Genomic DNA, 25,511 nt, shown 5'->3' on the forward strand with positions numbered 1-25,511 from the left:
GTGATGCATCATGGTTTTTTTTCTTTTTTTTTCTTTAATACAGCTGTTGGTTTGATCATGTGCCAGACATTTAAAACAATTGTGATTTATCAAATAGAGAGATACTGAAAGAAAATGTCACAGTTCTTTGCCAGACTCCTTCAGAGATTGGGATCTGCCACAGTCAAGTGGACTGGAGTCTTATTTTAAAAAAAGTCATCTGGAAAAAACATGCTTCTTCTTTTATTATCTTGTCTAAAATTGAAAAGATGCACATTGGGATGGGGAGGAATTTTAATGCACAAACAATACTTTAGTCTTTTTTTCATTCTGTTATATAATCTCTAAGTTTAAAAAAAAGCCATTTAAGGTTTGGGCTCAGAGGCTGGTGAAAAAACTCTCCACTGATCTGCTATAATAGAAAATAATCAGATGTATTTCTAAAGTAATGTTTTGCTTTTTGTGTGATTCTTTAGACTTCTGTGCTTAATGATTATGAAATAGTACAGATAACAGCAAATTGTGTCCACAGCAGTTCTTGTGCAATGTGTGCTCTCCAAATCTCTTGCTTCAATTTGTCTGGGTAACTGGATTGGCAGAAGGAGAGGTGAAAGGCAGAGAGGAATCTCATTAGTTAGTTCAAGTCAAATCTTATTGAGGACATAGGATTGTTCAGACTCAGAGGCCTTTCTGAACATGGAGATGGTTTCACTGGAATTTGAAAGTGACCTACAAAATCTGGCACATGGGACAGCACTTAATATACATTAGTAGCTGAAAGTCCATGATGTTACATGCTGGACCATGCAATCCACAGTCTGTTGAGTCTACCTCATTACAACCAATGAGATTGTTGCATGTAAATTAGCTGTAGAGTTAAGATTGTTGGGTTACCTCTGGACTAGGACTTTTGGCATGATGCAGATATGTGCCTTAATGTATCTGTATACCACATGGGTGTAATTAGTAAAATCGAACTTGCTGAGAACATAAAAATTGGATGGTAACATACTGTAAATCCAGTGATTGAACCTGGTAATATTCTAAATAAAGAGCTCTCAGCCATACTTGTAGCTGTTTTCATCACTTCACACTGACTCAACAGACATTGTCTGTCAGAGTGACACACACACATTACTCTGCGGTTGAGAAATTAAATCCTGTATGATCAGTTTTACTGTTATATTTCCTCCCTTTTAAAGCTCAAAATTGAAGCTCTGTAAAATATTCAAATGAAAGCCCAAAAGTACTCAAAATCAGTTTTGGGTCAACTTTGATCTTCATTCGCTTACCCTGTTCTATGCTAAGCAAGGCTGAGGTTTATGTAGATAGGAAACTTCCCTCTTCTCAGTCAGCCTTTCTTTCTCCATCAACAGCTCCCCCCTTTTTTGAAGGTAGCTAAGATGAGAAAGAGGCTCTAAAGTTTTCTGGTGGGCAAGAGTGTAGCTGAGCAGTGAATCCCCTGAAAACTTGAATTCATTACTATTGTATTTGTATTACCATACTACCTAGGAGCCAGAACAAAAAGATGGCTGATCCAGACAAGAGCTTAGAATTTTAACTTGAACCCTCAAACGAACTTGCAAAGGCTAATTTCATTCTTCCTTCAAGGAACTGGATTGATTTGTATGACTTGTCTTGCTCTTCTCAGAATACTGGGCAGATCATCAGCTGGTATAAATTGTTCTAGCTCTATCAACTTCAGTTCAGCCTTAAAGGAGGTCTGGATGTCAAACCTATTTTATGACTTAGCGACTGGTCTGAAATTGCTCAAATGCTGACTTTGTATATTTTTTTTGGCTTCATGTCACTGCAGCTGACTATCCCAATTTGTTTCTTGGAGTGAAACTATAAAGCAAAGCCATGTATAAATTTACAATAGTACTTTTTAGATTTTGATCCTTCTTTCTTTCTAAGTCATTCATCACTGTCTTTGTATTCTCCCCTGAAAAGCCACAAAGTGAGACTCAATTGCTCACTGGATGAAAAGAAAATAATGAATGTATACAATACTGGAGGCCCTTTACCACATATTAAAAACTTCATCTTACATACAATAAGCAGCTTTTAGTTTAAATTTAAAAAGAGTGATTCAGCATTTCATCCAAAGTCCATGGGCCTTCAGTTCATATTAGAGACACACGCAATTTTGGTTATTGTCTGGTATTTGGGGACACAATGAGCAGTTGTCAGGGAGGTAGGACCTTTTATTTAGTGGGGACTGTCAGGAAGTGGTGAACTCCTGAAATCAAAATGATTTATTGGGAGACACTAAAGAAATTTTGGAGACAGATGTGAACTGGCAGTTCCCAACTGTCATTCGTGTCACATGTGTGCACGCTCTGGACTAGTATCTAAACCTTACCACCTTTCCAAGGATTCTCCTTTATTCCTAAGTCAAGATAACAAATATAAACCTTACTCTGAACATTTGAGATGATTCTTCTAGGGTTTTGCCTGGCAAAACTTTAGCCTCAACCCCAGCCTGTTGTTTTAGAGAAACTCCACATTTTATCTTTTGAGCTGGACTAATGAAATACTACTGATGTGGTTGTCAAGATGGGTCCATAGAATAGCTTTATATCACCAATGCAGTACCCTAGAACCTACTATCCTGATACAACTGGGATGAATGCCTAAAATAGCAACATTTAAAATGACACTTGGCCTAAATTAGCAGAATTAATATTTAGTCACTGCTATCACTTTAATCTGTTTAACTATATTGTTGTAACTGTGTCTCTTATAATTCTAGTGACTATAAATTGTATGTGAGAGTGTTACAGAACAGAAGGTGGTGGCATCTAATTTTACAAAATGTCTGAAACCTTGTGCTGCTGTACTGAAATCTACATTGATTTCAGTTTAGGTTTTTGTGGTAACTACACTAATTAAATGAAACATACTTTTGAGTTCATCATTTCTGGGATAGATTCTTATTTTCCTTGACTGAAGTGAAATGAAAGTTATCCATCAAATTAGAAATTAAACTTTTTGTGGGAGTGCTCACAGAACAATATTAGGATAGGCTAGTAGTTTAAGTCCAGTGAATGAAATGTGGTACCATCTGATGACTGTTTACTAGCCTATGTGAAATGAAATGAACTGATCTCAATCAAATTTCTTGTGGAGAAGTGTCCACTACACAACCACTATTACCATTTGCACTATCTGCATCCTTGCTATCCACCCAGATGGAATCATTGGTAGGGTCAGGGCCTTTGTCTATGAGGCAGGCCCTCATAGGGACTGTACAATGCAAGTCTTTTAGAAGTGCAATGGGCCTGGATTTAGACACTTGACACTTCTCTTTTGATGACACTTAAGAGAGCACTGTTCACAACAGAAGTGTTTTAATGTCTTTTTCATACAGCGTGAATAACAAGAAATATTCTCTGATCATGAGAGAGAGCCATTTTGGCCTAAACTGAATCATCTTGATCTTGTTGCTATTGCCATTCTGCTTCCTCAAACCCACCCTCCCAAATGTTTGTTTCCTTTGCATGTGGTTTCACCTCTATAACTGGAATGCAAGCTCTTCGCGGAAGGGACCAGATTTTGTCACTGTTCTGTAAAGTGCCTAGCACAGCTTTAGGTGCTGTAAAATATACTGAATACTCTTCTACTAATTAATAAGGCAGACTTTTAAAAACTGAGCCATGTAAACCCATGATATCTCTAAAAACATGCACAATAGGAAAGTTAACTATTTAGGCCCCGATTCAACAAAACACTTGGGCATATGTTAACTTTGATCTCAATGGGACTACTACCTCCCTTCTTAAAGTCAAGTATGTCATTAAGTAGTTTGCTGAGTTGAAGGGCTAGGTCCTGCTCCTGGTCTTGATGTGAGTTTAATCTGTTGACTGCTATAAGAGCAAAGTCAGGATCTTTAACCGTCAAGATAAGCAGCAACAACTCACAGTAAGGGGTGTGCTTACACACTCTTCTCCATTTCAGAGCTCTCACATTTGGTTTATAAACTGAGACTGAGGATTGGGGACAAGATTTACAGTGGTGTGTTTTTTAGTTTTTTTGTTACTGCTGTGTTAACAAGATTTTGTTTTTTTTAATGTTACTTTACTTATTTCTAATAAATACCATATCTTTATGTGGTTGGAACTGTTCTTTTTCCAGCTTGACTTTTTCACATGTGAAATGTTTTGAATCAGATACAGAACACACTGTATAATACCAAAAGGAAATGGAAAATTTTTAAAATGGGTTTGCTAAGATTGAGGTAGTATCTCTGAAATATGTTTCTTGAGCTCAGTCCTGGAGCACAGCCTGCAGATTCAGATTGTTCTAGTCACACCACTCTATTAGCCAGGGCTTATAAATAATATTAATTCTAATAATTAATATGCCTATTTATTTCAGGCAGTGTGTGGTCTGCTGTCAGCATATTAGCAAGTCATCAGTTCTGCAGCTGATTTTGATTGGATCCCAGTTATGCAGCATAAAACAGCAGATGTTCTTGGTGTAATCTGATAGCCGTTTTTATTCTGTATTTTCTAATGTATAATCAAGGATAGAGGGTTTGATGAGACCAAGGCCTCTGTCAAGCCCCCACCCCACTCTACCTCAGACTGCTCCCTGACCTGAATAAGGAACAAACAGTTCTGCAGTGAAATTGTTTCATTCTGTGCTGTACCTTTTCCTGTTTAGTTGGAAAAATAAAGAACACTGGGCAAGATCTGTTTGACAGTGTTTTCCATCCTCTGCCAACTTTCTCTATAACTGGATGGTTGTAGGTGATGTGTGTGGTGTGTTTTTGCTTGTGTTGTTTTTTAAATAGGTGAGACAAGAAAAATCCTTGTGCATAAATATAATACCTCTTACTAGGAATAGATAATAAGCCTATTGAAAGTAATAGTCTCTATTGTGGCAGACCTGACTATATGGTAACTGTCATCAACAGGTTTCAAATGTAGTGGTGCTCACAGTGAAAAGGCACTACTGCTGGAATACTCTAAAAATTGTCACTTTTAAAATGTGTAATTTAACTCGAGTTGAAGCCCACCTAGGTATGAAATGCAATTATTTGATTTATATTTGTCACTTCTATATTATGTTTTTATGATTTCATGCACTTTTTTCACTGCCCAAAAGTGTAGTGGGTGCTAAAAAATATTCTATGGTCCTTTCTATTCCAAGGACCTTTACAGTACTTCACAATCAGTTACCTAATCCTCCCAACAGACCTGTGTGGGAAGTAGGTAGATATTTCACCTGTTTTCCAGATGGCTAAACTTGAGGCATTAAGTTACTTTCCCAAATTACCTCAAGTCCAGTGGTAGAGCTGGTAATAGAATACAGAAGTCCTGCCAGCAGTGCTCTGCTTTGACTATTAGAATTGTGATGTCCATTCTTTTTATTAAGTAAGTGTTTTGACATATTTCTAACACTACTTCACTATAGGATATTGAAAATGGAACTTTCAATGGAAGTATAGATTCTGTCTTCACTATAGAGCCACCAACAACACATCCATAATAAAGCACAAGTATACACCTAATACAGGTTTCAGAGTAGCAGCCGTGTTAGTCTGTATTCGCAAAAAGAAAAGGAGTACTTGTGGCACCTTAGAGACTAACAAATTTATTTGAGCATAAGCTTTCGTGAGCTACAGCTCACTTCATCGGATGCATTTGGTGGAAATGCACCTAATATACTTGTTTAGGGAAAGTTATCAAATTTCTTATGATTAGAGTAGTCATGAAAAATACTCAATGAGAAATTTAAGATAAAATATTACAGGAACTCTGGAAACTACTCTGTTAAGGGATTGTCTATTTTTCATTAATTCTACTTTTATATTTTTCCTCTGGCTTTACAGGGCACAATGACTACATGTGTCCTGCTACTAACCAGTGCACCATCGACAAGAACAGGAGAAAGAGCTGTCAGGCCTGCCGGCTGCGGAAGTGCTATGAAGTGGGAATGATGAAAGGTGGTACGTACACAACAACAAACACTTTTTAGCACTGATGGCTGCTTCACTGGAAAACCAACACAATTAAGCAAAGACAACTGTTGTTGTCCAAAAACCCCAACCATGAGTAAATGAGGGTGATATCTTGGCTGAATTGAAGTCAATGGAAATTTAGCCATTGACTTCAGTGTGAGTAGGATTTCACCCCTAATATTTTAAAATTAATTTGTTTCCTCACAAGTGGATTTGTCTGGCCACAGGCTATCATGAGTGAAATCCAGTCCTAAATGTTGTTTGTTTCTGCAATATGCCATTCAGCACTCTGTGAATCACATTGATGGTCTCAGTTCAGGTCCCAGTGGAGAGGTATCCACATAGTAAAACCCAGCATCGCTATTGCCATCTTGTGGACTGTTTCTGAGGGTAGGCCAAGACTTGTATGGGAACAGACTGTTAATTATCTTGTATCTAGGTCAGGTATGAAACATATTGGTGAGGTACTTTGGAGAAACTTGCAGTACTGCTGCTCGTACTGCACTACTTCTGTGAATTAATAAAGGGTTGCCACTTTCAGAGCTGTTCTAGCACCCTGCAACGGCACACAATGCACCTGAATTAATTTCCTTTTCCAGTATTGAAATATTGAGGACCTGATTCTGATCACAGATACACTGAGCTAAATCACAAGTAATTACACTGAGACACTGGAGTTACGCTGGTATGAGAGAAGAATCAGCCTTCGATGTCAACAGTGGTTGCTGCACATCCCAAAACTGATTGTACTAGAGATATCTGATGATTAATGTTTAGAGGAAAAGTTTTTATAAATAGATGACACTGCCATCAAATAACCTTTATTATACTGTTCTCAGAACAAAGGTTCTTTCCAAGAGACCTTTGGGATGTTTTAATAGTGAGTTTTGAGCATTTTCCCCAGTAGATGTCTTCTCTCTCTCCTTTAAATTACCACTCCTTTTAGTTAAAGAAACAGACAGAAGGTAAGGGGAGGGGACAGGCAGAAATAAAAAAAATTGTGACTAATTATGTGATTAATTACCCTGTCAAACAATAGAATACCTCTTAAATTAAATATTTTTGGATGTTTTCTACATTTTCAAATCTATTGACTTCAATTACAACACAGAATACAAAGTGTACAGTGCTCACTTTATAGTTTTGATTACAAATATTTACACTGTAAAAATAGTATTTTTCAAGTCACCTTATACAAGTACTGTAGTGCAATCTCTTTATCATGAAAGTTGAACTTATAAATGTAGAATTATGTACAAAAATAACTGCATTCAAAAATAAAACAATGTAAAACTTTAGAGCCTACAAATCCACTCAGTCCTACTTCAGCCAATTGCTCAGACAAACAAGTGTGGTTACAATTTGCAGGAGATAATGCTGCCTGCTTCTTGTTTACAATGTCACCTGAAAGTGAGAACAGGCGTTCACATGGCACTGTTGTAGCCAGCATCGCAAGATATTTACGTATCAGATGCACTAAAGATTCATGTCCCTTCATGCTTCAACCACCATTCCAGAGGACATGCGTCCATGCTGATGATGGGTTCCGCTCAATAACTATCCAAAGCAGAGCAGATCAATACACATTCATTTTCATCATCTGAGTCAGATGCTACCAGCAGAAGGTTGATTTTCTTTTTTGGTGGTTTAGGTTCTGTGGTTTCCAGGTTGGAGTGTTGCTCTTTTAAGGCTTCTGAAAATATGCTCCATTCCTCATCCTTCTTAGATTTTTGAAGGCACTTCAGATTCTTAAACCTTGGGTTGAGTGCTGTAGCTATTTTTAGAAATCTTACATTGGTAGCTTCTTTGCATTTTGTCAAATATGCAGTGAAAGTATTCTTAAAATGAACATGTGCTGGGTCATCACCCGAGACTGCTGTAACGAGAAATATATGGCAGAATGAGGGTAAAACATAACAGGAGACATAGAATTCTTCCCCCAAGGAGTTCAGTCAAATTTAACGCTTTTTTTTTTTCAACGAGTATCATCAGCATGGAAGCATGTCCTCTGGAATGGTGGCCAAAGTATGAAGGGGCATATGAATATTTACCGTATCTGACACATAAATACCTTGCAACATCAGCTACAAGAGTGCTATTCAAATGCCTGTTTTGACTTTCAAGTGACATTGTAAATAAGTAGCAGGCAACTTTCTCTCCTGTAAATGTAACCAAACATGTTTGTCTTAGTGATTTGGCTGAAGTAGGACTGAGTGGACTTATAGAATCTAAAGTTTTACATTGTTTTTGAGTGCAGTTATGTAACCAAAAATCTACATTTGTAAGTTGTGCTTTCACAATAAAGGGACTACATTACATCATGTGTATGAGGTGAATTGAAAAATACTGTCTTTTGTTTATCATTTTGACAGTGCAAATATTTGTAATAAAAATATAAAGTGAGCGCTGTACACTTTCTATTCTGTGTTGTAATTGAAATCAATATATTTGAAAAGGTGGAAAAACATCCAAAAATTAATAATTTTTAATTGGTATTCTATGTTTAACAGTTTTCAGAGTAGCAGCCATGTTAGTCTGTATTCGCAATTAATTTTGAATGCAGGGAATTATAAAACTGGAGATTAGATGCACCTGCTTTAAAATGGAAGGAAGATAGTGTTTTTAATGAGAATATTTCAAAGTAACATTTATTTAAAAAATTACTAACCTTATCTAAACCTATTTGTAAAGGTAGTCTTAGCAATAGTATCTTGCAGAGACTTAAATCTGGATGGTGGTGTCTTCTGAATGTTCAGAGAGGGTTTCCAGTGCTCATTCTTTATTTTCTCAGGTGAGAGAGGTTTGGCTCAGAACTCCTATTTTAAGCTATTCAGAATGTTTCAGCTTTTCTCCATCATTATTTCTATCATCCTGATGATTCAGAGCAGCCAATTACTCCCTTCATTTGGCTTCTAGCTTCAGACTGAAATAGAACTCCAATAATTGATTCATGGAATGCATATGTGTGTATTGTGGCTCTCAACTTAATATTCTGGAGCACCTGGCTAGAGTTCATTTCCATCATGAAGAATGTAGTCCTTGCAGAACAAAACAACAAAAAATACAGTAAAGAAATATTAGAGCTATATATTTAAGCAATCAGAAAATATCACAATTAAGGCTGCAGCTGCTACCTTAACTCTGCCCTCTTGTATATATGCAATATCATCTTCAGCTATATGATCTGTTTCTCAAATACAACATATTTGTATCATTCTGTGCTACCTTACACATGATCTTTTCATTCATTTATATTTACAGTGCTTCCATTGTCAGAATAATCCAGTATATCTCTATTGAGTTAAGGCTTTTTGATATTCTCTTCCCTCTTAGGTATGCAGTCTAATAATTTTCTCACCTGTGATATATTCAACAGCAATGTACATATACTTCTATTTTTTTATGCAGCAGTATAGCCTTAGCACCAGTTCTGGAGATTAAATTTAGGACAAAAACTTTTTTTGCTACTTTTAAATTTGTCCGTGACCACCTCCTAATTCAGGGGTTCTCAAACTTTTTCATAATGTGGACCACCTCTTAATAGAGAGACTGTGGCCACCGTCCTTCCCATTTGCAGTCCCACAGACCTTTCTGTCAGTGATGGTATAACATCGCTATGGCAACTGTAACTATTGATTATATTGAAAAATATTAAAAAGACAGCTAAATACATTAATTGGTTTTCAACTTACTTTAGTAGCTGAAAATAGGAAGAGCTAATGCCCTGTGACCAGCCACCAAGCAAGCACTGTATGTGAACCATCAGTGGTCTACAGACAGTAGTTTGAGAACCTCCTGTTTTTAATGCAATCCTGTAGAAACTTCTTAATATCTCTCATCACCAGGCACTATGTCTCCTCAGAACCTGTGACCATTTCCATCAGAAAGTTTCAGTGACTGACAAAGTAACACCTGGATCCAGAGCTGATAGTTCAAACTACACCCAGGCAACTCTATGGAGACATTGGTGGTCACTTAGTTCTCATTCTGTTGCTTGGACAGCATAGAGGTAATCAAACAAGTTATGCACCTCCATGATGTTCTGTCCTGAGCCAAATCTAGCATGTTACATGGTAGAAAACTTCTGAAGGACAATGATCATGTTTTAGGTCTTCTGGGAGTACTTGAAAGCAGGAGAGAACTCAAAGATGATTCTTGCAAAGAGGTTGGTAGGCATTTGGAGCAGATGACCATACCACCTTAGAGAGTACTGGTGACTGGCACCTACTCTTTCCTAACTGCTGTCTTTAAGGTGGGTTTCAGTGAGCCAGTGACTGACATCTTTAACTTTAGACATTTCTCTGACAAGCAGCACCTTTGAGCCTTCCTTCTTCAAGGGTAACATGTTCCACATTCTGATTAGTCAGGTTGATCTGAGACACAGCACATTTTTATGAGTTTCATAGCAGTCAGGTGGGAGGTCACTAACTCATCCAACTCTGTGCCTGTCACAACTCATCCCACACAAAGACATGAGAAACCTGTGATAGGGTTTACTTGCTCCAATAAGGTTGCAGGTGTCCTGTGTAGTGCACTGAGTGCAGCTAGTTAGGTTGTGAACTGGTGAGATGTGGCAGTGTGGTTGCAGCAATTGCTGCAGTACCAGAATCAAAGTTGTTCAGACAAATACCTCTTCCACCGTAGTGATGTTGGTGGGAGGAACAAAATGTTTTAAGGAGCCAGTCAAGACTCTAACCTTTCCTTTCAGTGGACATCTTCTGCCTTCCATTCAGTGACATAGCGTGAAGCTTTTGAGGTCCTACTGGACTCCTCACTAATCAGTTTGTCCAAGTAGCTACAACAGTGAGAAATGCCTTCCTCCACGTGTCAAACTGTCTGGAGGGGCTCAAGAGCATGAATACCAACCTCCAGGGCAGATTGTTAAGAAACAGGGCACACATCCCAAACTGGTTGTGAATTCTATACTTAGAATTCACCAACAAAGTATCAAGTACAAGCTCCTCAAGCACTCATAGCCTTAACATGAAGTCACAGACTGTACCCATGGGTACTTGCTACCCAGGAAAGCCTATCTTTGTGACAGATGGTCCCTTACACCAAAAATCATAAAAAGAAAAGGAGTACTTGTGGCACCTTAGAGACTAACAAATTTATTAGAGCATAAGCTTTCGTGAGCTACAGCTCACTTCATCGGATGCATTCAGTGGAAAATACAGTGGGGAGATTTATATACACACACACAGAACATGAAACAATGGGTTTTATCATACACACTGTAAGGAGAGTGATCACTTAAGATGAGACAATGTTGAGGTTACTCTGAGTCCCAAAGGACCAGTCATTTACCCCAGGTCTATTGTATCTTAGATCCTACACCAAAGCCAATGCTTGTAGCCAATCCTATAATAAATTAACTAAAGACTTATTAACTAAGAAAAATAAATGCATTATTTGCAAGTTAAAGATACACAGACCAATGATTTCTAGTCTTAAATTCCAAAAGGTGGTAGAAGCTTCTACAATAAAGCTCTATACATCCTTTAGGGCTGACCCAAGGAAAACAATGGGGAACATTTGCTAATGCAAATCTTGCTCTTGACAAGTCCAAGCAGCATAGAGATCCAGTTTATTCTTGTCAGGGATTTCTACTCCCTTTCCCCAGAATTCAATCTGATGGGACAAGTCCAAATGCAGATCTCCCCTTCAGGGAGGAGAAGTAATCAACAAAGTATCTGTCCTTTGATGTTTCATAGTGGCTCATTTGATTTCAGTTGGCCTTCTTGTGGGCAGGACCCAATACCTTCTATGGGAAGCTAGCCTTTACATTAATTTATGCTTCTTTCCTGTTTGAGTTACACAGTGTGACAGGGTCAGGCCAGATGGCTATAGGAGAGTAATAGAAGGCAGATATATTAGCCCCAGGCTAAGTAGGTCCCTTTTCCCTGGGTAAGGTAACAGGGAAGGTTCCAGAGCAATCAGGAACCTTATGGAGACAATTAAGACAGACTGATTAGAACACCTGCAGCCAATCAAGAAGCAGCTAGAATCAATTAAGGCAGGCTAATCAGGGCACCTGGGTTTTAAAAAGGAGCTCACTTCAGTTTGTGGTGCGCTTGTAAGGACCTGGGAGCAAGAGGCGCTAGGAGCGGAGAGTGAGAACTCATATTGTTGGAGGACTGAGGAGTACAAGCATCATCAGACACCAGGAGGAAGGGTCTATGGTGAGAATAAAGAAGGTGTTGGGAGGAGGCCAAGGGGAAGTAGCCCAGGGAGTTGTAGCTGTCACACAGCTGTTCCAGGAGGCACTCTAGACAGCTGAATTCCACAGGGCCTTGGGCTGGAACCCGGAGTAGAGGGTGGGCTCAGGTTCCCCCCAAGCCTCCCAACTCCTGGTCAGATAGAGGAGGAGTTGATCTGGACTGTGGGTTCATGAAAATGGCCAAACTGAGGGCTGCTGTGAAGCTCCAAGGCAAGCAAATCCGCAAATAAGCACAAGACCCACCAAGGTAAAGGAGGAACTTTGTCAAACAGTTAGAGGTTTATAATGCAAATGCTTCTTATAACCATATAATATGGGGTATAGATGTTCAATAAGATTAATACATGCAGCAGCTTAAAGCATTTCATTAAGTCTGAACACTGGCTCATAAACCTCATACCTCTTTTAGCAGAACAAGGGTAGGACAGACTGGTTTCCAGCTATGCATTTGTCAGTGTTCATTTGGGACCTAGAGCCCTTAGGTCTGCCAGCATTACATCAGACTTTGCCAGTAAGACTAGCCTCTTCATCTTCAATGAGTTTATATGAATCATGCATTTGTCACCTGCAGATTGGACTATTGTAACTCACTGTATCTGGGACCAAAGATGGCAGTATTGCAGCCTAACTTGTGTGGAGTGCAGCATACCACCTCAACAGGAAAAAGTACCTCAGAACACATTGCATTACCAGTGCTGTTGCACCTCCATTGACTCCCATTTTCTTTCTAGTGTTACTGCAAGGCTTCGGTCGAAATGGATTCAGTCCTGTTACAAAAGAAACCATTGAAGCACTGGCCCTCCTGTGGCAAATTCAGCTAACTGTGCCCAGAACACACAGCTCATTAGACCTGGAGCTAAGGCATTTTTGGTCAAGGGGGCTGCCTGTAGAATGACCTATTGTAGAAGATAAGCATGAGTCAGTCTGTTTTCAGGACATGCTACATGAGACACTTTTTTTGGCAGAAGGTTTCTCACAATAATGGGTCCTGATCCATGAGGAATGCTCTTTGTTGCTACAGTAATAAAAATATTAATAGTAACAACAAGAGAGCAGTATGCAGAGCTGCTGAACCCAAGAAAGGTAAATGGCAGAGTCCACTATAGATGACTCTGCAAATCTTAATTAATGTATTCAGTGGAAAAATATTGAAGTAATGTGTGCCCTGAGACATACTAAATAAATTTTAGTAAAGGCTTTTCTGCTTGTGTATGTAAGGTATAGTGTCAGCTGATGTAAATCAGCATAGCTTCACTTACTTCAGTAGAGCATTTCAAAGTCATTCGGTGGAGAAGGTGAAATTCATTTTTAGTTATGGTACGTAGCCATACATTTAGGATACCTTACCCCTTCCATCCACAGCAGAATCCCCATGGATGTCAATGAGAAGATGCACAAAGATCAAGGGTGTAATCTAGCCTCTATGTAGTAACTAAACTTTTAATTACTATTACGTATTTATTGTCACAATCGGTATCATTCAGTGGGAAAATATGCCTTCCTCTTTGGATCGCCACTGTGTTTACTTATTTTATTTCTTCCTTGTCTTTGTTTTTCTCCTGTAGCTCAGTCTCTCCCACAGTTCTGATACGTATAGGCTGTTCCCGTTCTGTCCACAGTTTGAGGAGGCTGTTCAAAGCTGTAGCACAACCTGTGCTAGCCACTGCCCCTCCTCCAGCCTGCTGCCAACTCTTTCTGCTTCCGTGGCAACAGTCAAGTGGTGGTTCACTTTGCTCCAGATTTTTTTTGACAGCTTATTATTTTATCCAGTTTTTCAGACATTAGCAAACAGCTTTTCTTCTCCCTCTCCTGGTTTGAATATTGAGCCATGGCATGGTCTCAGCCACCTAGAGCCAGTACTGCAATGCCTCTCTGACAGACTCCTCTCCTTTGCCCCCGCAAGATGTGGTAAAGCTGTCATGCAAACACGAGCTTAAATCCAAGCAGTGTTCTATTTGTGAGGCAGCTCTTACAGGCTCAAAGGAGGGAAAATTGTGCCCTGCATGTTCTCAGCCAGATGACCCTTGCACTGCTAATGCAAGGGACTGTCGGGCAGGCATGTTGGGTCCCCACCTGCCCCAAGAAATCATGATTCCCACTCAAAAGACTATGATCTGGAGGTGTTGATCAGAATGGGGGAGAGGCTCCATGGATGAGGAGAACTTTAGCCAGCCTGGGTTAAGTTCCAAGGCAGAACAGGCCAGGGGAGGGAGTAGAGGAGAAACTCTTAACGGGCATGTGTTTTCCCTCCCTCCTGTCCCACCCCTCTCCCCCGAAATGGATCCCAAGTTTCCTAGGAAGAAAAGCTGAGCACTCAGCTCCCCTTCTTCCCAGCTCAAATCAGGTAAATACAGTACCTGCTGTCCAAAGCCTCACCTGAGACAGCAATCTCACTGCACACATCCTTTCAGGTTGTGATCAGAGAGGAATGGAAAACACCTGATAAGAGTAAACACATAAGTATGCATGCATTTAGATATTATGAGTTGCAAGAGCTGAAAAATGCCCTTAGAGGTATGCCAATGGTTGATTCTTTAGGGGCATCTCTAGCTAAATATATGATGATCCCATCCAACTATTAGAAAGGTGGAAACCACCCTCAAAGGGACTTTGAGGCCTTGAAAGCCATTTTTAAAGCAGCCTTGGCAGCTACATGCTTTGCAAGAACTCCACAATGTCCTGGTTGGGTGACCTTAAGGCCCTGAAGGATAGTCTGTCCTGACTAATGGTCTACACTTAAGAAAATTTCTGTAACGGCGGCCTTTGTGGTAGAGGCCTCAAAATGTATGCAGTGAGATTTTAAGCCATATCTGGTTTCACCCCAGAAGGCTGACGCTCTCTCCAAATATATTCTGTGCTTATCTAAAGACCCAGGCTCTCCCCTTTTTATGGAAAAACTAAACCAAATAGTGGGAGAGTATACTGCCAAACTGAAACAGTCCCTCCCCTCCCCCCTCAGTGCTCCCAGGAGAAACTACAGGGCAAGCAACAGACAAAAGCACTCCTTTTGTCCATCCTCACAAAGGTACCAGAGGAAAGAAACAGGTATATCAAGGGTAAACCATGGAAAAGGGTATCAAGTGGAAAATCCAGAGGTGGATCCATAGCTTCTAAGAGCCCACTATGATGATTATCAAGTATGCCTCTTCCCAGACCTGAACCTATGAGGCAGAGCTTCCCATTTTTTAGTAGAGTGGTCTCGATTTACCACAGACTAGTGGATGAGAGAGAGAATGAGTTGCAGATACTCCCTGGAACGAAGGACCAAACCCCATCTCTTCATCCATTTTCCCCCATCTTGAGTGACCCCATAAAATGAAATCTTGCATCTCTTGGACATAGGAGTAATAGAAAGGGTTCCCCCAGAAGAAGATTCTTAGGACTATATTCCATTTTCTTCATTGTCCAGCTGTGTATGGGTGGGTCAGAGCCATTCTGGATCTCAAGCTGCTGAACAAACTGATGAAGAAAATGAGACTCCAGATAGAGACCCTTGCTTTCTTGGTGGCATCCCTATACCAAGGGGAATTCCTTGCCTCAGTGGATCTAGTGCAGGAATTCTCAAACTCCCCCCACCCCCCATTCTGACAATAAAAATTACTATATGACCCAGGAGGGGGGACTGAAGCATGAGCCCACCTAAGCCCTGCTGCCCCGGGTAGGGTGGGGGTGGGGGCAAAGCTAAAGTCCAAGGGCTTCAGCCTCAGGCATGGGGGGGCTATAATCTGAGCCCCACTGCTCCCAGCTGAAGCGGAAGTCCGAGGCCCAGGCAGTGGGGCTCGGGCTTTAGCCCTGGGCCCCAGCCAGTCTATCACTAGCCCTGGCAACCCCATTAAAAGGGGGTCCTGACCCACAGTTTGAAAACTGCTGATCTAGCAGATACATTTCTCCACATTCCCATATGACCATGCCACCACAGACTGCTGAGATTTGCATATGGCATGGCCTGCTGTCAGTACCAAATTCTCTCATTCAGCCGTCCCCAGGCTCTCTACCAAGATGCTGGTGGTAATAGTGAGATTCAGGTCTTGCAGCACTCACCTGTATCCCTTCCTAGATGACATCTTGATCAGAATTCTGACCCAATCAGCGGCACAAAGTGCCACACTCTGGATGCTGGATCTGCTTCAAAAACATGGATTTACAATAAACACCAAGAAGAGGTACTTGATTTCTTCCACACAAGTAATTCACCTGGGAGTGGAGATAGATGCTTCTGTGGTGGCAAAGGTCTACCCATCACTGGACAGATTCCACAATATACGAAACCTGTTATCCATGTTGTGAAAATGTGCAAGGCTGACCCTCACTCAGTGTCTACAGCTATTGGAACTCTTGGTTTCATGTACAGGATTTGCTCTTGGACAGAGTCCCATATCAAGTGCCTCCATGCCTCTCTCATGAAACTGTGGAACAATTCACCAGAACACGTGCAAGATCAGGTACTGATTCTGAACAAGATGCTGAACTCTAAGGTGGTGGACAGTCCTACAAATGTCTGCAAGGATCTAAAAGGCACATAGGAAGACCCATACACACACAACTACTGCCAACCTGACAGGATGGTGAGTGCATGTGGGGCACAGGAGAGTTGAATGTACTTGGATTCCCAGGGAAAGAAATCAGAGAATAAACCTACTGGAGATCAGAATTGTCAAGCTTGCTCTATGGAAATTCCAGAACTACCTGGAGGGTGACTGTATTCTGGTTCATCTGACAATGCGATCACTGCGGTATATTTGAACAACCAAGGGGGAACAAGGAGTGCAACTCTATCCGAAGAAGTGGTGGAGATAATAGAATGAAAACTTCCTTCTATTATTGCAGTACACATAAAAGGAGAGCTGAACCAAAAAGCAAACTAGCTCAGCAGATTCACAGTCAGCAATTCAGAATGGTGTCTGAATCAGAAAGTCTTCACCCTGATTTCACAGTACTTCACCAAGGAAGCAGATCCTAAATTACTGGGGACAGATGCCTTTCACAGAGATGGCCACAGGACCTGATACAGTTGTTCCCACCCTTTCCATTTCTAAGAAAGGAGATCCAGAAGATAAGGTGAGAAGCAAAGGTGATAGTGATAGCTCTGCACTGGCTAAGGAGATCATGGTTTGCTGATCTGATAGAACTGAAAATGGTATTGGTGTTGCATCTATCAATGAGACCAGATATCCGTTACCAAGGCCCATTCCTCCCTCCAGATTTAGACTGCCTTCAAATGACAACCTGACTATTGAGAGGGAAGCATTAGTTCTAGCACAGCTCTTGTCAGGTGCAGGAGTAGGCCTTCAGTGCTGAAGCTCATCTAGAAGAAAGGAGAGTTCCAATCACTTTGGAAGAGATTTAGTTTGTGGTGTCAAACACAACAAAAACCCCAAGGATCCTGATTTCCCAGTTACCATGGGCTTTCTTTGGGAAGATGTAAACTAGAGACTTCAGTCCAGCTCCATAGGGTATAAAATGTTAGCATAAGTAGCGTTATATTCACAGGATCCTTTGATTTCTTGACAGATACCCAGATTTGTCAGAGCAGTTAGTCTGGCTAAACCTGTGGTTAGAACAATCTTTCCTAAGTGGGATCTGTCACTGGTACTGAAAGGTCTAACCACACACTCTTCTGAACTATTGACCTCAATATCTCCATTCTACCTATCCATCAAAACCTGTTTTCTGGTTGCCATCGTGTCCACTAGGAGAGTGGGTGTTTTTGTTTTGTTTTGTTTTTTAAACTGGCAGATTTATCTGTACTGGAACTCTACTGTATAGTCCATTGTGACAAAGTGGCGGTAAGAACCCAAGAATTATTCTTGACTAGAATTTCTTTCTATGCCTCACAGGAGATTGTCCTCCCTTCATCCTGTTCAAAATCACAGCACCTGACAGAAAAGCTGTGGCATACCTTAGATGTTTGAAGATTGCTGAAGATCTTTGTCAAGCACATTGAATCAACAAAAAGATTTGGGCTCCTTGTTTCATCTGAATTGCATGGGTTCAGGGTATCCAAGCTATCACTAGCTAAAAATGGATCAAGCTATGCATTGTAGATGCATACAATGTGTCAGGTGCTACTGTTCCAGATGGCATCAAGGGACACTTCACAAGATCTATGGTGACTTTGTGGGCAGAAAGAGCTTGCTTCCATTGCAGAGATCTGCAGGGCAACAATGTCATCAGTTAATACTTTTATCTGACACTATAAGGTTGACTTTCTGTTCTCTGCAGAAGGATCTTTTGGCAGGAAGACACTGCTGCCAGAGGTCCAGTAATAATAATGCCATTTTGGGCAATTAACTTGGGGATAGGAGGAAGGTCTTCCCTATCTCACTCTGCTTTTCTTATCACTCCTTATTTCTGTTCACAGATTGCTACTTTTCATACATATTAGAATTGTGGGAGATGCTGAGCTGCAGAATGGTAAATTTCTTATCTGATGATTTCCTTTCTGCTAGTAGTGTCTTTCACAATGCTACCTCCTGTGGTTGGTTCCTAGCCAACAGACCATATTTAATTTTTATACGTTTGGTTGGCCATAGCCTACTATACATAGTTTACTTGTTGGTAATGAAGTTATTTTTACTAATCATATTCTATAAATTTTTACACAGCTTTGGAATGAATCTTCTGGCAGCAGGCTACAGAAGGGGGCAGAGCTAGCATGGGCTGTGCTATAGTTCTGAACTGCCTCCGGAAACTACAGACAGAAGGGGAAAAACCCATACATTTCAGAATTGTGGGAGATGTTGCTAGCAGAAAGGAAATTATCAGGTAAGAATCATACTTTTCTTTCCTTTCCTGCAGCAGTTTCCAGTGCTAATGCTTTGAGCTTGTCTTCCACTCCATCCCCATTCCATCTGTTAAAATGATCCACTTTGCATTACTTAGTGTTGACATTAAAGTGTTGTCATCATTTTAATTGACGTTCCAGTTGGAGCTTTGGAGTCATCCTGTGGAGTTCTGGAATTCTTCAGACAACTGGCTTCTTTTCCCTGTAGAGCTATAGAATTCCTTAGTTTCCTGTGGGTTTCTGATACTCCTTGGTTTGTCACTAGTGAGTAAAGCAGATCATCCCAAATTCATGGTAATAAAAACTTAACTTACATCCAGTTCTGGAGTAGGGAAACCTCCAATACCTAAGATTGGATGCAAAAAGCCACTCTTCTCTGGTATCCTCTCAATTAATGTTGGACCAAGTACCCACTCATATCTAGATGGGCCAATGCTGGTCTTTCAGTCTCATCTAGCCAGGCTGGAATGCTGAGGCAGGACAAAAAGTTGAAACCACAGAACAGAATAAATATCCTTGGAAGGTCCTATCTTTTTTTTTCTGGTGAGGAACTTCCAAATCCTTTGATTTTTGTCTTTTGTGGAGGGGAGCTGCGCTTTGTTTTTTCATAGTGTAGGTTCATAAGATGTTAAAAGACCAAACAAAAAAGCAAGGGAATTATTAAAAGCATTTTCAGAAATGGGGTAAGCAAATGTTTAATGCAACAACTGGAAAAGTTCCAAACATTCTAGTTTGTCATCCAATTATCTTCTAGTGCTAACAAAAACTCATATCTTCCAGGGCCAGATTTAGTGACAGGCAACCCCTTGGGGGCCAACTTGCTCACAATGCTGTTTTTGTTGTTAGCAACAAAAAGGCAAATAGAGTGTTTGAAGTAAAATGTTTCAGGTATTCTGTATGTGGATTAATTTTTCACTAACCTCCTAGAATGTTCTGGACCTTTGTAGAATCTCATGGAACCTTCCAGACTTTCGGAGAACTACATTTTCCTTGAACCTCCTACAGTGTTCTCAGCCACGTCCTCATGGGTACGTAAGGGGCAGGGCATCACCATCAGTCAGTGAGATCTAAGCACACAGTGAAGTGAGAGCCCAGCTGCAATATAGTGAACTTTGTTTCATTGTTTAATTGTAAGCGACCTCTGGATTTAAAGGACAAGGGTTAACCATCTAAGGCTGTCACCTGTTGTAACACTATTTAATATTGGTCCACCCAATGGTGGTACAATTTCTTGATGTTAGTACATTTCCGTTATTCTTAAAATTAAAAAGTTTCTATAAGCTTAGAGGCAATGCTTTTTTTTATTTGCTTATTTTATTTATTTATGGCATAAATAAATACAGATTTACAGATCCTATCATCGAAATTGATCATCTTATAGGACAGGAATAAATCATACATGCATATCGTGCATCGAAGTCGTTAAATGGGCTGCAAATGCAATACAAAATAAGCCATCCAAAAATTTAACAAATAGAAGGGCAGCACCAAAGATCCTCCTCGCCTGGGGTGCAGTTTGGTGTAGGGCCCGCCCTGATGCCATCCTATACCATCATGTACTCATTCTCTCTCCCACTGTAAGCATATGAAAGATTATAACTATGGAATACGCTTCTTAATTCTTCAACCATGTGGGTGAGAGAAGAACTATGAAAAAGTTTTCATCGTGAACTTTTTTACTGCTTCAGTTGCACTCTGCCTACTAATCAATCTACCCTGAGATTTAGTCTAGTATTTCAAATCAATCAATATTTAAACAGCCATCACTAAGGAAAACATTGCATGAACTTTTTTATTTTTTGTCTTTACCACACCCCAGAATTAAAATTGCTTGGATGAGCTAAAAACAGGAATTACCAGGCTGTGTCAGAAATGTTATATTAACTTCCTGACCAGATTTTCATAAAACACAAAGTTGTGGGTGATTAGTTTTGTTTTGGTTTTTTTTAGCATTGGAGAGCTGGGATTACATGATTTCCTATTGTATACAGAGTTCAGTTCTTCTGCTGACAGACATGCAGTGCTTAATTTATACCAGGGCTGAGCCCCGGTACCTCTCTAGGCATGGCAACTCATAGCCCTGGCATCTCTGGGCTTGCCATGTCAGTTATGAAAGTAAAACAATTGCTTGAGTCCTGGCACCTCTTTCATTACAAATTAAGCACTGTAGTCATATTAGACTGTATAATCAAAACACCCTGATTTATAGAGAAGCTCATGTGAGTTTTGGAGGCTTCTAAAATGTATTAGTTACAATTTTCTGTCTGCCACTGAAGCTGGTAAAATTGGACTTGTAGCCATAAGAGAACTGGACTTTTCTGTGGTATGTGATTTAGCCAAATAGTTTATACTACTATATATTATCACATATCAGACACTTGTTTGTGGTGATAGCTTGGAAATGGTTTTCATTTGATGTAAAGTAGACATAGAGCTGGATGTCATGTGGGTGTTGATGGCACTTAAGTGTGTGTATCTTGCAGTTTCCCCTGAGTGGCTTTATATTATAAATAAGATGTCAAATAGATGGGGGAGGAGGTTGAATCTTGTGAGACTCCATGGTAGGGTGATCAGACAGCAAGTGTAAAACATCGGGACAGGGGATGGGGGTAATAGAAACTTGTATAAAAAAAGCCCCAAATATCAGGACTGTCCGTGTAAAATTGGGACATCTGGTCACCCTACTGTGGAGCAGTTTCCTTTTATGATTATCTGCGTTTGGTCTGAGAGAGAGGACCGGAGCTAATTCTTAACATTTCTGTTCTCCCCTGAAGCCTTTTCAAGTGAGATAGGCTATTTTGATGATTGATATTAAATGCAACAGGGAGATCCAGAGGAATGAGCATGTATGGTAAACCCCTTGTCCATGGACAAGAGGAAGTCATCTCTTAGTGCATCTGGTGCTGTTTATTTCATGCCCTTGCATGAAACCTGTGAGGATCCATAAATGTGATTCAGGGTCTTCTGGTTTCTGAGCAGCTGCTGTGTCCACACTGCCACCTGACAGCTCTGTCGAAGCAGGAAACAGCCGTTGAGCCCTATGGGCTCAAGCACAACTGGATTTCCTGCCCATGGAGGCCCTGCCTGGCAGTGCCTATTGCATTCCCTGATTTGTCCCAGGTATGTTATTTAAGGCCTAGGGAATACACCTGGAGGCTGTTTGCAGATCCCCAGCTTGCTGCTACAATAGATGCTGCTGCCTGCCCCTGATACCTTGGCTTGTTTCTGGTTCCTTGCACCAGCACTGCTCCTGATATCTAGCCTTTCACAGTATCTTGCCTCTTTACATCTCACTCTGACTTCAGCTGACCTACTTGGCTCCGACCCAGTGTGGCTCATTAACTTTGCCTCTGACCTGATCTTACAGAGTGACACTAGCATGGATGGCTGCTTCTGGCCTTGACTCTTTGGACTGAACTCAGATCCGGTTATTGAGTCCCCCTCCAACCCAGGCCCTAGCCTCGACTTGCACCTCATAGCTAGGATCCTGACACAATCTGATTTAGGAGGCATCTGGGATATGTCAGATATAGGGAAAATGGGAGACTATTCTTGGCTAACTTCTCAGTCAGTTTGCTCAGAAATTAAAGATTGGAATGAATGTCAGTTTGCAGGGCTATTAGCATTCAGCAACAATTTCTCTTGCTAATAAAATCTTTGTATACCACTTTGTATGCAAAATATAGTGTGCATAAGTTATAATAGATGAGCTTGTGCTTGTATCCACCTCACAAAGGTCATGCCTTCATATTTAATTTGTGATGTAATAAAGTATTTATCTAAACTCTACCTTTACCAGGGCTCACCCTGATGTTGCTTTTGCTCCTAGCAGTATTCTGATTCTCCAGTAAAGATAATGCACAATGGCTGAAAAGAGCTTCTTTGAAAGAACAAAATGGTCGCAGAAAGTCGCAGCTCTTCTATATGCTTTTTGGACCAAACTAGAGCATTTAGATAATGATATTCTTGCTATTGAATCTATGTAATGATTGTAAGAGACTTGCATAAAGGAAATAATTTTATATTAAATTCCATAGGTTTTAAAAGGTTTTATGAAAATTATACTAAAGTTCTTATAGAGCTGGTTCATCCTACTTAAATTATGTAGAATACCTCTATAAGGGTGCCATTGGATAGGCCAACCTCAATATTGCCATTTGTCATTATAGCCCAAATACCATTACTCCTCCCTTAACACAACAGTTGTAAGAGCAGCATCAGAAGACAATCCAGATTTCTAATACAAGAACATCATACCCAAAAGTGGCCCTTCTGGGAATGGTACTTCTAGAAATGGAAGGAAGTGAAACTGCCCATTTCACATAGTTTTCTACCTGTAATGCTACATTCCAGATACTCCAGTTTTCCAAATCATTTCAGGGAAGTTACATATTAGGAGAGCCACTCATTGCTAATTACTGTTTCATGTATAACTATGTAACTTGATTATGATTATTCAAGTCTATTGTTGCTCCATAAAATCTTCTCAATACATGAATCCATCTACTGAAAGAAAGTAGTATTGTGGTTACATCAGCAGCCTGGATGATCAACAGACTTAATCCTTGACCATTTTGTCCAAAAAGCATATAGAAGAGCTGCGACTTTCTGCTAAGTTCATTAGTTTGTTCCCCCCCCCCCCCCCCCCCCCCCGTAAGGGCGCATACGAGCACACAGAATTTTCCAGCAACCTTCACTCGCCTGATAGAGAATGGCCAAACTAAACTAAGTTTAAACAGTTAGAAATTCCACAAGACTTTTTAAAAAGTGTATAGAATATAGCGTTACTAGACTTAGTTTCCAATGGACTCAGAAATCTAATTTGACATCTTTGTTTCATTCCATTTGAGCTATCTACCTAAAGGCTTGTGTTTGGCTCCTGTGCAGAATTCAGCATAATCAGAAGGGTTCCTGAAATATTATTGATAACTCTGGAGTTTTGTTTCTCCTTGAAATGAATCCTATCTACTCTTTTCTGTGGATAGTGAAGTCCGTTACATTGTTGGGTGGCTGTGAAAATCATAGTCTGAATATGAATCTAAGATCACTTAGGAACTTTTGTTTTTTCTAAGAAGGAAAATCTTTGATATATATGTATGTATATAAACTGGGCTGAGGTACAGGGTGCTGGGAGCAAAATAAATTGTAGGAGAAAAGGGTAAATTTGGATAATCAGTTTAATTTACAGCTAATAAAACTGGGGTGCAGGGGGGCACTTAACCTTTTTACTTTCACAGTTCAAACCCTCTGTTTTCTTACTGCCAAAGACCATTTTTGCAGAGATTGAAGTTTGAACTCTGCTAAGCCAACAGAGGGGTTGCAAAGCCAAACCAGAATTAACTCGGGGTCAGCGGGTGGGGAAGGAGCATTGAAAGCATTCCAGGAATTGTGTAGCCAAAAATATTGACTTACTGATAGTTTTGTAAAAATTCACATACCCTTATAGGAATGTAATAAAGCTTTAGTAGCTCTATTTTCCTCGGTGACTCTTCCAGGCCACCTTACATTCAGTACTTATTTGGTGGGTAAGGGAAGCCCTTTACAAAGGATTATCAAAGACTTCAAATTTGTTCAATTAAATTCTGCATCTGCTGTCTTGAGCAATTAGTTTTAAACTGTAAACTGGACCCATTTGTACATTTTTTTGTGTCTTTATACTGCAGTGGTTCATCCCCTGCATGAATGTTGGCAAGTTATTGCCAGAAATCTACTCTATTTCATTGTCAACCAAATATATATCCTACACCAAGCCTAGAGATGTTCTATTTCTCAACAAACAGGACTTGAAAGTATGATATTTCTTGAGCTTCTACATAACCATTTAATCCACTAAATGAGACACAGACATATGATCCAAATGCCAAAGTATATCCGTCTGTGCTTTTCTGGCCCATGGTGCCTCCTGGATTTAACTACATCTCTTTTAAAACAACCTGTTGTACAGTGCAATATTCAGTAATGAAACAGGGAGGACTGCAGCAAAACAACACCTGTGTTGAGCTTACAGATATACATATGGGAGCAAATTATCTTGATAAGTGAGCAAATCATTGTTCCCCTGCAAGGTTATGTATTTCATAAATGGTTGGTTAAAAGTAATCAATGGGCAGCTGAAAGATGAGGATAAATCTGTAACTCAGCATCTCCATCTGCTAGCACTCTAATGAATCACATTCTCTTTTCTGAATGTTTAAGTATTAGTAAATGGCAGATTTCCCATTACATTTCCCAGGCCTTTTGAATGTAGTAACTAGCAACTGAGGTCACCCAGCCTTACTTAAGGTGAAACTATCAGGTGAAAAATTACATCTGAATTACATCCCTCTTCAGGCCATTTTCCTTACCTACACTACAAATAACAGCTTAGATTATTAAAAATGAAATCTATTTTGGAGTCAAGAGGCTGGATTCTAGTCCTGGCTCAGTCATTGGCTCACTGTGTAACCTTGGAAGTCATCTAATCTCCTGGCCTCAATTTCTCCATCCAAAAACTGGGGATAATATTATTCCCATCTACCTACCTCACAGGTATGTTGTGAGAATTGATTAATAAATGTTTG

General features: G+C 40.1%; 1 protein-coding gene across 2 annotated transcripts in view; it reads left to right on the plus strand.

Annotated features, from left to right (window-relative positions):
- The window catches only part of ESR1 (estrogen receptor 1), a 180,815-nt gene that overhangs the window by 61,764 nt on the left and 93,540 nt on the right, over positions 1-25,511 (plus strand). For both annotated transcript variants that reach the window (XM_043511211.1, XM_043511212.1), the window contains one exon: positions 5,819-5,935. In XM_043511211.1, coding sequence (XP_043367146.1) covers positions 5,819-5,935 — 117 coding nt within the window. The remainder of the gene's footprint in view (positions 1-5,818; positions 5,936-25,511) is intronic.

This window comes from Dermochelys coriacea, chromosome 3 (genome assembly GCF_009764565.3).
Source record: "Dermochelys coriacea isolate rDerCor1 chromosome 3, rDerCor1.pri.v4, whole genome shotgun sequence".
Lineage (NCBI taxonomy): Eukaryota > Metazoa > Chordata > Testudines > Dermochelyidae > Dermochelys > Dermochelys coriacea.